The 17,688-nt window shown below is 43.8% G+C and overlaps 1 protein-coding gene across 32 annotated transcripts in view; it reads right to left on the bottom strand.

The window, feature by feature from the left end:
• TNIK (TRAF2 and NCK interacting kinase) overlaps positions 1–17,688 on the bottom strand; it is a 302,307-nt gene that overhangs the window by 92,601 nt on the left and 192,018 nt on the right. For all 32 annotated transcript variants that reach the window (XM_042853762.2, XM_065557764.1, XM_065557762.1 and 29 more), the window contains exons 6-9: positions 14,707–14,797; positions 13,075–13,205; positions 3,658–3,712; positions 2,617–2,695 (exon numbers count right to left, since the gene is read on the bottom strand). In XM_042853762.2, the coding sequence (XP_042709696.1) occupies positions 2,617–2,695; positions 3,658–3,712; positions 13,075–13,205; positions 14,707–14,797 (356 nt within the window). The remainder of the gene's footprint in view (positions 1–2,616; positions 2,696–3,657; positions 3,713–13,074; positions 13,206–14,706; positions 14,798–17,688) is intronic.

Genomic DNA, 17,688 nt, shown 5'->3' with positions numbered 1-17,688 from the left:
TCAGAAAAAATGGGAGAGAGGTGCAATATATGGGTGTGAGTTTAAATACCCCAAAGACTAGGGATATTTAAATCTAGAGTGTTGGTCTGGTCCTTTCCTAGTCACAAGCTGAACAATTATTGCATCCCCTTCAACTTTCTGAACATCAGAACAGTGAAAGTTGGGCTATATTAACAGTGAGACAGTTAGCTGGAATATGAGGGAAGGGTTGCATGTAGCCCAACTCTGGCTTGTGCAAGATGGATTAAAATACTCCAAGGACACCGATTGCAACTTATCAGAACAAACAAAACAAAACTCCTGCTACTGTTCAATTTTACCTAAAAGGCGGGGGAGAAGGAGGGTTGCTCAGTGATTTCTTTCTTCAGCTGCCTTCTTTCTCTCTGGAGGTTCAGACTGCCTTTGGCTATGTCCACATAGTGAGCTGGGGCTGTAATTTCCCTACTAACGTATGCATACTTGTGGGGGCTCGATGAGAGCTAGTGCATGTATAAATAGTAATGTAGCTGCGATAGCACAGGCAGTGACAGTGGAGGCCTGGCTGAGCTGTGCCGAGTACAAACCTGCCTCAAACTGGTGGGTATGTATTTGCCATGGCTCAGCCAAGCCCCTACTGTTACCGTGGCTACACTGCTACTTATCACTGAGCTACTGCGAGTATTTGGACTAGAGCTGGGGAATCACATCCCCCTAGCTCATAGCACAGATGTAGCCTTTGATGAATAAACAATGCAACATAAGCCCTCTCGCTTACATCCTGCAGTCTGCCTTGTGCAGTAACAGCTAACTCAAAAGGTACGTTTGCCAAGCAGTCAGAGGTGTGATGCCAGCATGGGTAGACATACCTGAGGTAGATCTGATCTAGCTAAAGTGAGTACCAACAGCAGTGAAGGTGCAGCCCAGCAGACTGCAGTCTGGGCTAGCCAGCAGAGTATATTCCCAGGCTCTCTGGCCGACTTGTACTTGGGTGGCTAGCCCCTGCTGCAGCAGTTTCTCTGCTATTGCTTCCCATGCTAATTCGATGAAAGGTACCTCTGTACGTCTACATGCGCTGCAATCACAGTTCCAATGGCAGTACAGACATACCCGATGTGTAAGTGGGAGACTGGGGGCTCATCAGAATATATGTCTGAATACCTGTCTGCGGCTGGATCGCTTCAGGTATCAAAAGGAAGTTGCACAAGAGCCTGCAGTTCACAGATCATCATATCATACAACCCCAGCACCGCTCTCTGCAGACTTCAGCCTGGTCTGCACGGAGGGGCGGGGGGGAGGAATCGATCTAAGTTACGCAACTTCAGCTACGTGAATAATGTAGCTGAAGTCTACGTCCTTAGACCTACTCACCATGGTGTCTTCACTGCGGTGAGTCGACTACTGCTGCTCCTCCATCGACTCTGCCTGCGCCTTTTGCGGCAGTGGAGTACCGGAGTCGATGGGAGAGTGCTCGGGGGTTGATTTAGTTCGTCTAGACTAAACATGATAAATCGATCTCCGCTGGATCGACTGCTGCCCACCGATCTGGCAGGTAGTGTAGACATTCCCTTCTGAATAACCACTGTGGATACTGTTTCAGACTGGTAAGAAAGCTCTCTCTTACATTGGCACCGCACTAATCCAGCCAGCTAATGATGAAGACAGCAAAACTAGTGCTGGGCCTGTGTGTGTGTGTGTTTTAGAGGGAATGGTGCTCTTTGGATGCTGGGAAACACTGCCACTTGGACCTCACTTTTCTTCAAAACCTGCCTTTAACTGTGCACCCACTTACCTGTGCTCTCAGCACTCAGAGACACAAATTCTAGCACCAAGACAGCACTTTTCCCCTCCAACTCCATACTTCTAGCACTAAGTTGGAGCACTCTCCCTCTGTAATACTAGCAGTCAGGGGTGAGTGGCAGTACTCTCTCTCTCTCATATACCCCCCCCCCACACACACACCCCCCCCACCCTAAGTGGCAGGGCTTCCTGTCTTTTCTGGCTAAACCACAACTGAACCTGGGATGATAAAACTGTGGAAACCAAAGTCCAGTGCACTTTAAGGGTTCCTGCTTACATCAGCACAGTGACAAAACATCTGCTGGGTTCAGGGATTCTTTTTATTTTTTTAAAGCGTGTTTTATTGGAGTGTCCTGGTTTTCTTCAAGATGCTGTTGCATTTTTTCTCTTCCAAAATTTTAAAATAAAACCCAAACTTAGTTCAAATCTCCACATTCCTGAGCCTTCAAGATAAACTATCCCTTTTTGGAATGAGTAAATGTTTCCACTTGAAAACGGAATCTCTTTGGAAAGAAATGGCAGCCAAGTGAAGTGTCATGTGGCTTCAGGCTGCATAAACCTCTTCAGAAAAGCCAACTCTTTACTGTGAAATGGCAACATTAGAGAGCTTCTCTCTCTGTCTCAAAGAGAAGTTGTCATCCCACCCACACAGTGCAGCCAGCTGAGATCAAAGCAATCTTTCCTTAGGGCCTGATCCTGTACCCACTGAAATTACACCAGTGACTTCACTAGAAACAGGATCAGACCCCTAAACTTATAAAGAGATTGTGTAGTGCTAACAATATAAACAAGTAATAACATTTTACAGCATTTGAACTTCAGTTTGAAAACAAGACTCACCACTTCTTCGATTTCAACCGTGGGGCTGGATTCCGGGGGATGAGGAACAGAGCTCTCATGGGATGCATGTCACAAAGGGCTAAAAGGTACAACAAGAGGCATTAGGTAGGGCAGGAAGCAGAACAGATACTGAGCATTTCACAGATAAAGCATGTGTTGGGGCAGGTGGAGAATCTAGAGACAGGATTTCTCTGAAGTAACAAGAACTCTAACATACCACTACACAGAAGGATTTGAATAAATACCCCTCCAGAGGCACCTTCCAGCCCAAGGAGTGGCATGACGCTAGAGATGGCCTGGAGCTGCAAAGCTTGGATCAAGATCTGAACTCCCCCAAGCTTTGGGGGTGTCTGTACATGGAGTTTTGGTTTAGAGTTAGGGGCTAGCTATGAAGTTTGTATGCCTGCAGCTTTGTGTTTAACCACACTGACAGGCACTGATGCAGGCGACAGCTCACATACGTGCTGCACTTCAAAGCCATGATCTCTGCCCTGGTTACTTTTAACAAACAAGATCCTAGCATAAAACTGGTAGGAATCTTAACAGGTTTACGAGCTATCTAAATGCATCAGCTAAATCCTTTGCATTGTTATTTTTGTCACAAGAAAGGCCACTGAAATAATACTCAGCGCATTGACAATGTTTTTCATCCGTACACCTCAGAGTGCTTTAAAAAGAAGGGTAATTATTTTTTAATCCTCATTTTAACTAGGAGAAATTGAAGCCCAAGATCACAAGTCAGTGAGACAGCAAGACAGAATCCAGGTCTCTTGACTCCCATTCCAGTGTTCTATCCACTGGATCACACGGACTTATCATAGCATCTAGAACCTTCCTGTTTTAGTTCTCAACATTCACCCCCTCTTCTGGGCTCCCCAGTCCACCCTTTGTCAGTCTTGTTTACACTTTTCATCTCCTTGGGGTGGGGACTGTTTGTATGTAGTCTGTTGTACAAAACAGCGTGCGTGGCTGGTGCTTAGCAAATAAGAGCGAGTTACAATTTAGTCATAATAACTCAACCAAGGCAGCGCGTCTACTTACGAGGAGCACCTTCTGCCATCTCGATGGCTGTTATCCCCAAAGACCATAAGTCACTCTGAAAAACAAAATACAGAGAAATGGCTAGCGCAGAAAAACCTTGTAACAATTGAGAGTCCTCTGAGGGAGGAGTGACAGTACTGCACTCCACAGGAAGGGTTTCTGGGCCATTTTATTATGGAGAGTCTGATCTGTATTCTCTCTCTAAGTCCTTGAACTCCCGGCTCAGAAGATTTTCTTTTATGTTTTTCTCATTGTCAGTGCTTTGGAGTAGGATTCCCCTCCCCAGAGGAGATGTGGTTTTAACTTTGTTTGAATGCCTGAAAAACAATTGCCGTATGAGAACTCGGAAGCCCCATGATCCAGTGTGATCATGTTTCAATAATAAAGCAATACATCTTTTGAGAGTACAATACAGAAACTCAGACACATGATATTTCAGCTGCAGCAGCAGCACTGGGCAATTCTATGCTGAATTGTTTCACCCCACTCCCTCTTCCAATATTGCCAGCTTCTAGGGTGACCAGACGTCCCGATTTTATCTGGACTGTCCCGATATTTACTTGTTTGTCCCGCGTCCCGACCAATGTTCGATTGGGACGCGAATGTCCCGATATTTTGCGCTCCGGCGCACAGGCAGGGGGGGCTCGCGCCCCCCCCCGCCCCAACTCTGCCCCCTCCCTCCCCCATTGGATCCCTCCCCAAATTCCCGCCCTTGCCCCGCCCCCTCACTGCCCCATTGGATCCCTCCCCAAATCCCTGCCCTGGCCCCGCCTCTTCCCCAAGCATGCCACATTCCTCCTCCTCACCCCTCCCTCCCAGGCTTGTGTTAATCAGCAGTATGGCAGCACAAGTGCTGGAGGAGGGGGGAGAAGCAGGATGCAGCAGCCAGCTCAGGGGAGGTGGAGGCGGAGGTGAGCTGGTGTGTGGGGGGCGGGGCGTGGAGCTGCCCCACCAATTTTTCCTATGCTCCGGCTTTTCTTTTTTTCTTTTTTTTCCCCCTCCGCCGCCGGTTCTTGGGTTTGTTTGTTTTTTTACTCTGCTGGCACTCCCCCTGCCCCCGATATTTCACATCTCTCGTCTGGTCACCCTACCAGCTTCTGACTTGTGTGAACGTTAACCTGCAGCCGTAACAGAACAAGGCAGAGTAGGGTGTGCAAGCACAAGACACCTCTGGACTCTCTAGACCAGCGGTCGGCAAACTTTCAGAAGTGCTGTGCCGAGTCTTCATTTATTCACTCTAATTTAAGGTTTTGGGTGCCAGTAATACATTTTAACATTTTTAGAAGGTCTCGTTCTATAAGTCTATAATATATAACTAAACTAGTGTTGTATGTAAAGTAAATAAGGTTTTTAAAATGTTTAAGAAGCTTCATTTAAAATTAAATTAAAATGCAGAGCCCCCTGGACTGGTGGCCAGGACCTGGGCAGTGTGAGTGCCACTGAAAATCAGCTCTTTTTTGTTGACCTAAATCTTGTCAATATGCTTAGAATCAAAGGAAACAAAGATTGCTTCCTTTACTAAAATGAGATTATTGCAAATGTATTAGTGTGCTTTCTCTTTGCCAGGTGGGCTGCAAAGCTTTTCTAATTTTTAAAAAAACTTTAAAAAATCCAAATCAGTATAAAATGTGTGTTTCCTGCTGTGTTTTTCCTTCCCTTTCAGACTCCATAGATTGCCTACCCCTGCTCTAGACGGAGATATACTGACAAAGTAAATAAGAAGTCAATATGATTGAACCTGCTCTATGGATCTTTCCCTCTCCTGGGGGGTGAAGCAATTTCTCCACATGTGGAAACTGTTCCTCAGACACCACACCATTCATACCAACTTCTGTTGTATCTGCTGCACCTTCTCTCCTCTCCCTTTTTACTTAAACACATTTGAAACATTTTAATACCTGTGAAAGGAGTGAAATTGGCAGTCCCATTGACTGGGGCGCTCTGTCGACAGAGGGACAAACCCTAATGTCCTTATTCAAGCCAAATCCTCACTGGAATTTTTGCCTGGGGATGGACTAAATCAGACTGGATTAATTTATTTATTTAAGGCATCTTTACTGGCGTAGCTGAACATCTTGCATATATTCATGATGTAGCAACATATTACCGTCCTCTTATTACAGATGGGGAAGTTGAGATAGAGAGAGGGGAAGTGACTTGCTCAAGGTCACTTGCAGTGTGTGGCAGACCCAGATATGGAATTTGGACCTCTCGAGTCCCATAGACGGGTATAGACCCTTCTATACCAGTATAGTTAAGCAGCAGAACCCTTCTGCTGTGGACACAATTATAGCAGTATTTATACCAGTATAGATTATTCTGATTCAGGAACGGAAATAAGCTATAGCAGTATAAGGAACCTTTATACTGGCAGAAATGAATCTAGGCCAGGTCTACAGTATAAACTCGAGCTAGAATAGCTATGTGTGTCAGAGCTACCAACCAAAGGGTGTGAGGGCTGGAATAAGCTCTACCAGCAATGGTGCTGGTATAAATTGTCCACACCACTAGGGAGTGCTTTAACAGTACATGATACCAGTACAGCTATACCAGCAAAGCACTCCTTGTGTAGGCCTGGACCTACGCTAGAGCTTGACTGATATGTCGGGGGGGAAAAATTAGTTCACCCCCTAACAAACAGTTATATCATTAAAACTTTTAGGCATAGATCAGCCCTTAGACGAGCCCTCCCATCTAAACTGCCTTGCTAACCCTTTCCTGATGAAGGTGTGGGGGCAATGAAAACTTTCAATTCCTCTGTTAGGGGCCCTACTTTCCTCCGTAGAAGCAGCATTGTGTCCAGCCCCAGATCTCAGGGGATCCACCAAATTCCAGGACAGATGTCCCATAGGAGCTGTGTGGCCAGGGCCAAGGTGTCTTCTACTAACAGCCACCCCTTTACTCCACCAATGGAAGGGTGCCAGAAAAGCTAATACAGCCTACGGTTCCTGCATGGTACTAGGGGAGTGGGTGATGTGTGTCAGTGCTCACACAGGAGAGGTGAGAGGTATATGTAGAGGAGCCCCTTCATGCCCACATCGAGGAAGTGGGATGATCCCTGCTGTCAAGGGACTGGACTGAGATCCACCAAAGTATGACCTATAGAAATCTAAACAGTTATCAAGGATGCATTTGTGTTACAACTGACCTGGACTGGATTTGAACTGATGTTAGAAGGCTCCATGTTCTCCTACCAATCCTCCCTATGGCAACTAATTTCACAACATGCACCACCATCAAATTAGTGGGCAACAGAACAAAGGTGGAATGTCATGGCTATGCTTTTAATTCTTTCTAGCAAGACTTTGGTGTTAGGAGCAACTGGCTCAGTTGATAGTCTTGCTCTGATGGCATAAATAGTCCACATTGTCAATCAGTGTGCCCAATTGGTAGTGGACAGCTCACTAGTTAAAATTAGATGATCTATAAATGGATTTGATGCAGTGCCCATAGACAGGCTGCTTAGGATTGCTTAAAAATATAAAGCATCTTGAGATAATTCAGGAGAAAGAGGGGACTGAGCTAGGTATTACTGTTGATTAAACGGGAGACAGGAGAGCTACATTTCTCCAATGGGAGGAGAAACAAACAGATATGCTTCCTTGTACTCAGGGCCGGTGCTACCATTAAGACAAACTAGGCAGTTGCCTAGGGCGCCAAGATTTGGGGGCGCCAAAAAGCGGTGCCCCCAATTTTTTTTTACGGCGTTCCTGGGCTGGGCTGCCGGCGGCGCGCTGACATGTGCAGCTCAGACTCCCTCTCCCAGCGCAGCGGCCATTCCACTTCTCCCGCCTCCCAGGCTTGCGGCGCCAATCAGCTGTTTGGCGCCGCAAGCCTGGGAGGGGAGGAGAATTAGAGCGGGGGCGGCGTGCTCGGGGAGGAGGCGGAGCAGAGGTGAGCTGGGATGGGGAGTTGCCGCACGGCTCCCCGGGGGGGGGGGAGCTGCTGTGGGAGGGGACGCCTCAGGACAGGGGGGGAGCTGTCACGGGGGGGGGCGCCCCAGGGAGGAGGGGGGCGGGGAGCTGCCGCAGGGCTAGGGGGGCGGGGGGCCACAAGGTGGAAGTTTCGCCTAGGGCGTGAAACTTCCTTGCACCGGCCCTGCTTGTACTCTGCTCCGAAACCTTCTGCAGCCCACGTGGCAAATTCGGCAATTGATCTCCTGAACACCTAGAGCAAATGGGGAGCTTCTTTTTGGAAAACTCACTTGATATAACTCTCCTATCACTTCTCCTGGGATCATCGCATTTTCAAATGGCAACATTTATATTCCTGGCTATTCACCAGGAAGCATTTGTAAGCGGTGTTCAACTGCCCGTGCTAGAGAGCATCTAGAAGTCATTGATGTGCTGGGTTTAAGCTTTGAGATCCATTAATGAATCTCAAAGACACTTCAGTTCTTGCATACTGGAGAAAATGCTTCAATTACCAGGACACAGGAAAGAATTAATGTATATGCATGAGAGAGAGAGAAAGTGATAAGTTTCCTAGTGGCCATGATACAACTTACTTTTGGCCGAAGTTAGGTAATTCATTACTCTAGACACTGTGTAGGCAGAGCTGTATAATGATTAATAACCAAGTACTGAATACATTAAAAACAGAACACACACTAATTTCAGTGCCTTCATTTGAAGTATAGCCTCAGACACATCTCTGAGGTTGGTGGGCAGCCAGCTGGCACCATAAAGAGACTCAGCTAAAGCAAAGCCGAGGAGCTCTCCTATAGATGATATACTCCACTGCAGAGCAGGGGAAAAGGCCAAACTTCCAGGTACAGCCATCTACTCCAGCAGGGGTCCACTGGCAACAGCTTCGCCTTCTGGTGCCTGTCAGCATATCCAGTTCTATACTGTCGTCCGCTAAAATGATTTCCTGTCTTCATTGATATGAAGCCAGTGATCCCAACTGCCTTTGCTCTCCATTTATCCAGTCCCCTGTCACATTCTTGCAATCCCTCTCCACCTTTCCTCACCTCCATTTCAACCCCGGCAAACACCCCTTCAAAACCAAATCTCCTGAAACCACATTTTTATCATATAAAGAAAATGAATATTATATCTAATGAGATGTGTCTTTTGTTTGCCCAGTCTCTTGCTTTTTGTAGTGTAAGGTCTTCAGGGCAGGCAGTGTGTCTTCCTGTGTGTTTGGGAAGCACTTGGCACATTTGAGAGCTACTGAAATTTAACAAACAGCAGCAGAGATCCACTGATTAATGGGAGTGAGATTGGGTCCTTAATCACATGCCAAGACCTGGGGTCCTGAGTTGAGGATTCAGTGTTTTCTCTGCAAGAGTTGACACTTCAAGCACATAAACAGATCTCTTCATACTAGGTTAGCTACTAAAACCACACAGCTTAGAGACGGACGAGACCTATTAGGTAATCTAGTCCTTCCCGAAGGGCCAGTGCAGGACTGATCCTCACTGTATGCAATTAGCTCATTAATCCGCACAGCATCTGTCTTGCAGGTAGGTACTGTATTGTTATCCTCAGATGGGAAGAATTCATCCGTGCTGAAACTCCACCCGCTTCATGGAGTTACATCAGAATTGAATTTAGCCCAAGAGAATTTAAGCTACCGATCTAACAAGAGTTAGAAGGAAGCCCAGGGTTAGAATTTAAGAGGTCCTGGCTCCCAACCACTGGACATGCTGAGATATTCTTTGAGCTTTGCCCAGCCTAGTTTCAGATTCATAATTGACAGGTCACTGCCACCTCCCTTGAGAGACTATTCCAAAGTCTAATCATTGTCACTGGCAAGACATTTCTCTTGCTGTTCAGCCTAAATTTTCCCCTTATGGAATTTCATTCCAGTTGTCCTAACTGCAATTCCCTATACTGCCTAAAAACTCCCTCTCCACTGTTGACATTTACACCTTTCAATCTCTTGTCGATTGTCATGTCCTCCTTTGTTGTTATTCACTCAAGCTATACAGTGCATATTGACTATCTCAGTCTTTCCACATGGGTCAATTCTTACAATCCCTTCATCATCATTATTGCTCTTCTCTGAACTCCTTCCAATTTCTCAGTAGCCTTCTGGTATTCAGGTGCCCAAGATTATAAGCAATACGCCAAGTGATTTTAACTAGATATAGAAAGGCATTATCACCTCTGCGGGTCTGAAAGGGAAGGAAAAACACAGCAAGAAACACACATTTTATACTGATTTGGATTTTTTTTTTTAAATTAGAAAAGCTTCGCAGTCCACCTGGCATAGAGAAATCACACTAATACATTTGCAATAATCTCATTTTAGTAAAGGAAGCAATCTCTGTTTCCTTTGATTCTACACATATTGACAAGATTTCTGTCAACAAAAAAGAAGAAACCTCTAGGGAAAAAAACAAACCTCAACAATGTGGGTTCTGTATTCACCTTGTGTGGTGTGGTTTATTTTTGTGAGGTATTTGTTGTATCCTTCTGTACATTATACAGTCAAGCTCAATTTGCCTAAGCAAACAGTGAGATCAGAAGCAGTTTTTCCCCCCCAAAAGGGTTAAGTCTGTGGAGGTTCCTTTTTTACTCACTAATTCCAGTCTTTTATATTTGTTATCTCAAGCCATTTGGCTTTATACTGATTTGGGATCTGTAGAATCTGATTTGCATCCTTTTTAAAAATTGTCATTTGCATTTTTCTCTTCACTTCAAAGCTAGAGCATCAGCTGTAGTGAGGTGAACCTGAGACTGGAGCCAGATCCAGTGGCCACCAGATTACAATAAGCTCTGAAAACACCCTGCAGTTTGAAGTGTCGGCAGCAATCAGCCTTTTGTTTTCTATCCACAAACAGCCAATGCCAGCTTCGGAGACAAAACCATCTAGTCTGCTAAGACTATTTGATCCTCGAGGACAATAGGGGAATTCTGATCCCAGCTCCTGCTCACACTTCCACTGCATATTAAGTAGCTTAGCTATTTTGGAAGAAGGAAAACATCAGGGATTTCTGAGGAAAGAAATGCTGGCTATGAAGATATAAAGCCAGGATTTTTAACAATATCAAGGAATTTCAAGTGCTCTTTCCAGTGACTGACTCCTTTTTGGGTGTAAACCTCTCCAAATTGTATTAGAATATGCAATTTAACAAGGAATCTATCTAGTGCTAGCAAGCAAGAGAGCAGAGAGCATCTCAAGAGGAAGAATCAGGCATACAGATAAACCACAAGCTTACTAGCCTAAAGGCATATATTCAGCGGATGGAAACCCCCAGGGTATCTGAGCCAGAACGTCTTCTTGGGTGGGGATTTGCAAGGGAGGAGCTGTGCTTGCTGGAAGGAGCACTGCCAGGGGAAATGCCAATTCAGCAAATCCTCCAAGCAACCTCTTTTTGGGACACTCCTTTGAAGTGCTGGCCAAAGAGTAAAGCTGATCCCCCAGAGTGGAAATGCCTGAGAGAGGGTGGTGGCAGCACCACCTGCCCTCTTGTGGAATGAATACCCTCGGGGGCACAGGGAAGTATAATTTACATTTCCCCGAGCCAACATATGAAACCAAATCCATGCCGTTCAGCAGTCACTCCCTGTTGTGAGATGTGCAAAGGGCAAAACACCTGGGGCAAGCTCACCACTGAGTTTTGAGTTAGCAAGAGGATGCTGCTTCTTGGTTCCCTCAGTAGAGCTGCAGCCTATGAACCATGGAGATTTTAGTTCATGTCTCAGGAGCAGTATTGTGCAGACTATATGTACACACACATAAAGGAAAACCAACTAGAGGATTGGGGTGTCCGCTAATTGGTTAAATCTGGTTAGGTATTTGTCAACCAGTTGGCAGACACTATATGTACTAACTAAAGAAACATTACTACTGCCCATAAAGTTTTGTAATCTGAACTAAAATGCTTGCAGCAGAGATACACCATATAGTAGCTAGTGTGGGTTACATATAAAAAAAGTTCCCTAAATGATCCCTACTATAAAACAGACTATCCAGCTCTTCAACAGATGCATGTCGTAGTGTTAACCAAAGAGGATTAACTATTTGCACATGTGCATATCATTAGCAATTTAAATAACCCTCAGGTTGAAGTCTGAAGCTGGACAGCTGCTCTCAAGGAAACAATCTGTTAAGTTGCTGACTGACATATTTTAATAGACGAAATGTACGAGATTTTTTGGGGGACTTTTTTGGGCCCTCCATCATATATATTTTATTTGCCCCATGGGAAAAGTAATAGTCGATCAAGGCTGTGATGCTGTGTCACAACGGTGGAGTGTTTGCATCGTCACATGGGAAAGTTGTATCACTAATAGGCGGCTAGCCTTCTATAGGTCCTTGCCTCAGAGTGTCTAACAGTGCTTTCCAAACATGATTTCTCACAATGCCCTCATGGGATGTGGAATGGGCAAATGCACAGAAAGGTTTAAACTTTTCAAAACTGTCTATTCATTTTGGAAGCCTAGCTTGAGCCACGTAGGGGATGAGCATGCACTGGAGCTCTAGACGACCAGCACTTCTGAAAATCAGGTCCTGACCACCCCAAGCTAAATATTAAAAAATGAGACACCCAGAATTAGTGGACACTTTTGGAGACTTGGGCCTAAGTGACTTGCCTACAGTTAAAGTCAGGAGTAGAGTACAGGAGTCCCAATTTGACCTTCCATCTATTTCTAGTTTGAACTGGGAGTCATGATCCCTGGCTTCTATTCCTGCTTCTGCCATTAACTTAAGGCATGATCTTGGGCAATGGCAACATTGCATCCTCATGACAATGTCATAGGCACTGACATGATGTTATGTTGTCATCAGGCCTCAAATAAAATTGGAATGCCAAGCAGGACATAAAACAGATCAGTGATAACTGGGACGATCCCACAAATTTTTGAACATGCAACAACCATAAGACCTCTGTGTGAATGCCAGCCAGGCATGCAGACTTGAAAATATTATTTCAGCTCTTCTTCTCTTGACAGGATACAATTTAAATATACTGCACTGGACAGCACAACACAGCAGTTCAAAGGAAGCCCCCAATACCTCATTCAGCATTGAGAAAGACCTTTTGCAGTAATCTTTAATACTTAAACAGCATGACAAGGATTCATATTAATAACAGACTGACAACTTGGAATCTGACTGCCGTAATGCAGGAGAGGACTTTTCTGCACTTCATTGTGCACTTACAAATTTTAAAAGCTGCCAAATCCTTTGCCAGAATCCTGAATATTAATAATGTTTATGACTCGGACATAACATTTAAGATCAGATCAAGTGTCCTCTTCATATGTTTATGATCAGAATTGTATTTTCAAACAGTGACAATGGTGATTAAAAAAGTCTAACCTGAGAGATATTCTTTCTGAGTCTCTTTGCTCATTTTAGTACTTTGACTGACTCGGACACTTTAATGAGTATTTTTTAGACCTCATTAATATTACATTTGTAGCAATGTGTAAGTAAACAAGAAGATGCTTGATTGGGTACCTTGAAGTCATAAGTGGCATCAGGATTTTCATCACAGGCAATGACTTCAGGAGCCATCCAATAAGGAGTTCCAATGAAGGTGTTTCTTCTACCCACTGTTCTGTCGAGCTGAGCACTGACACCGAAATCCACTGTGTATAAAAAAGATACCATATGATCATAAGTAAGGCAGAGACAAAACTGAATGATATTTTTCAGTTGGAACATATGAAGATGGAAAATAATAAAGTCATGTTAAATTCAAACAGACTGACTTTTCTCGGTCTTCAGAAAAAAAGATGTATTGGGCCAAAGGCCTTCTCCCCCCCCCCCCATTGAACTCCCCTGAGTTCAATGGAGTCCTAGCAGGGATGGATTTGGCCATCTGATCTCTTTGTATTGTTGGGAACAATGCACAGGCTCTTCATTACTAGAGTTTAGTAAGAAGAGATCATGACTCCACGTACTAATGGAGAAGAGGGTTAGGAACAGAAACAAACCAGAGCCTTTGTTCTGTCCTATTCCATGTGTGTCAAGGAAAGCCACATATTTTTAAAAGCTCCATTTTCTGGAAATACTCATCCTGGAAATGGCATAAATACAACAGGCATAGGGAACTGAAGGCTAAGGACAAAGGATCATAGGGAAATGTAAAATGTGGAGCTGCAAAATGAAGCAACAAGTGATATCTTTCTAATCCATGGTAAAATATTCTGGGCTAGATTCTCTGGTTCTCAAAGTTCACTTTGTACCATGTAACTTAAAATGACTGGAGAATTTCCCCTTGGAGGTGTAACCTCCCCCTGTGTAGAGCTGGATGAGCCAGACGGTGTCCTGAGCTGGAACCACCCTTCCTTGTATAAAGGGAGGGAAGGGACATGACAGAATGAGACTCTCCACCCAATTCTTTCACTTGTGTAAGATCCCTGAGGTACTCTCAGTTCAAGCTGCTCTTGTGCAGCTTTAATATGCTGGTGCTGGACAACTGAGCCTCAAGCTCTCTGTGAACTAATTGTATACTGTCTCCTATATTTTCCTCTTCACTTTTGTGTTGTGGGGCATGGGAGGGTGGTGAGCAGTGATGGTACCTGTGACACTGGAAATGGAATGCAGAATAATTCCTCTGACTGAGGTTCTCTCAAGTGTATTGATCACGACACCAACAAGACCACCACAGTGCAATGATTAGAGTGTAAGACTGTGATTTTGATTGTTCAGTGCACCAACATGCAATTGAGATGGAATCTTCTATTTAAATCTCAAGGGCATCTAATAGGGTCAGGGTAGAAATATACATTAACAAATTTTCAACATGCAGAGATGGGGTCAATGCAAAGATGATCATGAATGTGTAAATCCACATACAGGTAAAAATGTGATGGTGGAACTGAGCAAATGTCAGTGCATGTAAATTTTTTTACATTTGGATGTCAGCTATCATCTGATGATAATTTAGTGCATGGTATTTAGTCAAATCCAAGTCCATTTTAATGAGTCCAGCACAAACCAATAATCCCAGAAGATACCTACTCTGTCCCCATTTCCAAAGAAGGCAAGTCAGTTACTCACTCTCTACCAGTTTCATTTCATCTTCCCAGCCAACCTCATACCACACTTTCCTTATATTTGCCAAAAGTTCTACACCATTCTTACCTAGCTTAACTTCTGCATTTTCTGTCAGCAATACATTCTGCCCCTTGATGTCTCGATGAATTACTTTATGCTGGTGTAGATGACTCAAACCCTAGAAAATTCAGTGGATAAGCAAGGTCAGTAGAAACCAAATTCAAAGAGTATTATTTTATACCATTTCCCCCTTGCCACCAGCACACTAATTATTCACCGTAAATGGGAGATTTGTGTTGGAATTAAATCACCTCAAAACACTTTGTCATGTGTACAAAATGTCCTACATTCCACAGTGGGATGGCATGAGTAGAAACACCCACTTAACTGTATTCATGGAAGTTGGTGCTTTATATGGTGAGTGAACAGAACTGTAAATTCGATAAGGATTTAGGACTGAGCATTCAGTTACTTCACGAACCAATATTAACCTGAATACCTCAGTATCTATAGTAATGTTTTTTCATGTGCTTTTTTTTGCCCTAGGGAGCCATTTGAGTAGCTGAAACAGAAAATTTGGTCTTCTCTCTGTATTTATATCAACCAGGAACTGAAATACCAGATCTCATGTTATATTGGCCCAATAAACAGTATTCACATGCATTAAAAACCTCTATTAAAAATACAAATACTAGAAGTTGCACATCTCTCTAATAGAAACATAGCTCAAATTAAAAGTCTCTTTTGAAGGCTAGAGGTAAACTAGCTTTCCATTGTGCCTTTTTATTAGTTCATTAATTTCTTTGTGCAACATGCATTTTTATTTCATGTGTTTTACTATTTCAGGGTGTAAAAGTAATAGCCACCTATATTGCTAGTCTGGTACAATATGGATTACTTAAAAAACTAATTTTGTATTGGTTTTCATTTCATATTAAATATTCATTTTTTAAAAAGAAAATAATTTCCGCTATCACTGCTGGCAGTTATTAGTCATTTTATGCTTGTTACTTTGGGACTACTACAGAGAACAATTTCTACAGAGATCTAGAAGCCATCTTGCATTCCAATTCTTAACTGAATTATTCCAGTTTTAGTCTCTAACCGTTTGATCCGAGGAAATGGCAAAGCTTCCATTCAGCTATGTACGCTCAAGCCCTAGGTGTTATAAAATCACATCAAACCTTCAATCTTAAATAATATTTATGAGTTCCCATTGATTATAGTGACACGCTAAGCACCATTAATGACTCGCAATGTTATATAGCATTTTCAGTATAGGATCATATACTTCTACATGCCACCCCTTTACTATCAGTGATCAGAATGAACTAATTTGAAATGCATCTAAATGTCCTATGAATAATTTACTTCTATAGGCCTGGAATTATTTTAATGGCTAATTAACTAAAGAACTACAAGGACTACTATTAGCTGTATTCCCTAACAGAAAATGACTACCACCTTGGGCAGGCTAGAAAATTTGTCTAACAAGACACTATGTTGATTTTTCACTAGCCACATAAATGCATACTTGTATCTTTAAAAATATACCTGGAAGACTTTAAATATAAATATATTGTATATGGACCAAAGTTTCCTTTGCTGTACAGTGTATAAATATGTAACAAGCCAGCTTTCCTTTGTATTTTGTGTCTTGAATTGTGTTACAAAGCACAAAAGAGTAACAAAATGTTAAACACTTGAGAATGGCATCTTTCAATATTACCAATCTCTCAAACTCCTCTGTGGTTTGTAGAACTAGATCCGGGTTTTGGACCTTCTGCCCATCCCCACCCCGTACTTTAAACCTACGGGTTTATTTAAAGATGGGATGAAAAGCACTATCGCCACCACATTTTTTTTAATAATTAAAGGGAAACCTGTTTTCTGAAGGAAGGATAGGAGGATCCTGAAAGAAGAATGGGGATACTATAAGCGATTACTTAGATTGTAAGCTCTTTGGGGCAGTGACTATCTTTCTGTTCTGTATTTGTACAGCATCTAGCACAATGGCACTACCACAATATAAAGAAAGAAAGAAAAACCTGGCACAGTAACATTCTTTTCAGAAGTGCTTCTGGTTGGGAGAGAGGAGAGACAAAGAACTAGAAGTGTCCCAACAGTTCCTTCTTGCCTTCTTAAGCGTATGTACAAGGATAGAGAAAAATCCCTTTTTTGGATCAGGTTCTCTCCCCCCACCCCCCACCCCCCACCCCCATCCCTTTGAGTCACAGGTCATGCAATGACTCTCCTCTCCTCTCTAGAAAGAGCAGACCACTGTCACAGGCTGGCTGGCTTTTCAAGGCAAGCTGGGCTCAGCCTGGCCCATGGCCTAGGAGTTACCTCTCAGCCTCACCCCTGATCTGTTAACATAGGGGCAATTAGTGATCCCAGCTGGGTGTAATGGAGACTGACGCCACCTGCAGAGGATTACTTAAACAGCGCTGAGCTCAGTTGAGGGGAGAAGACTCAGGAGAGAGAAGGCAGGAAGTGCCTTCTTTCTTTCTGGGAAGAGCCTAGGGTAGGCCTTAGGGATTGAAGAGGAGGCAAGACTCTCCTATGGAGGTAATCCCACAGGGAGCAGCGAAGGCTCCTGGAAGCTGGGGGGGGGCCTGAGTTAGGGCCTACAATGGGTGGAAGAAACCCACAGGGAACAGAGTAGGATCCTGTGGGAGAGAGCCTTGAGACAGGGTTTGTAAGTGGAAGTAGAAGACTTCAGTACCCCAAGGGGACAGAAGAATTATTCAGATATTTGGATTTTCAATTGGACCTTTCAGTTACCCCAGAAAGGGTTTGACCTTTATGTGACTTGGTTGGAGGGCCAAGCCAAGGAAGACCCAGTGAGAAGCAGACGACACACAGGAGGTGCTGGAGCCAACAATACAGGCGACATTACGCACGGATGCAAGGGACATTCCAAAGGTCCCCACTGCAACTACGCATTGCATAGCCAAATGTTGAGGCTTGACACCTGATGGTGACTCTGGATCATGACCCAGTGGTTAGGTTCTGACTCAGTGGTAGGGCTATTTTGCAAAAGAGGCTTTCCAGTTCATAAATTTAAAC

This window comes from Chrysemys picta, chromosome 9 (genome assembly GCF_011386835.1).
Source record: "Chrysemys picta bellii isolate R12L10 chromosome 9, ASM1138683v2, whole genome shotgun sequence".
Taxonomy (NCBI): domain Eukaryota; kingdom Metazoa; phylum Chordata; order Testudines; family Emydidae; genus Chrysemys; species Chrysemys picta.
Note: the sequence above shows the minus strand (reverse complement) of the source record. Positions and strands in the feature narration are given on the sequence as shown.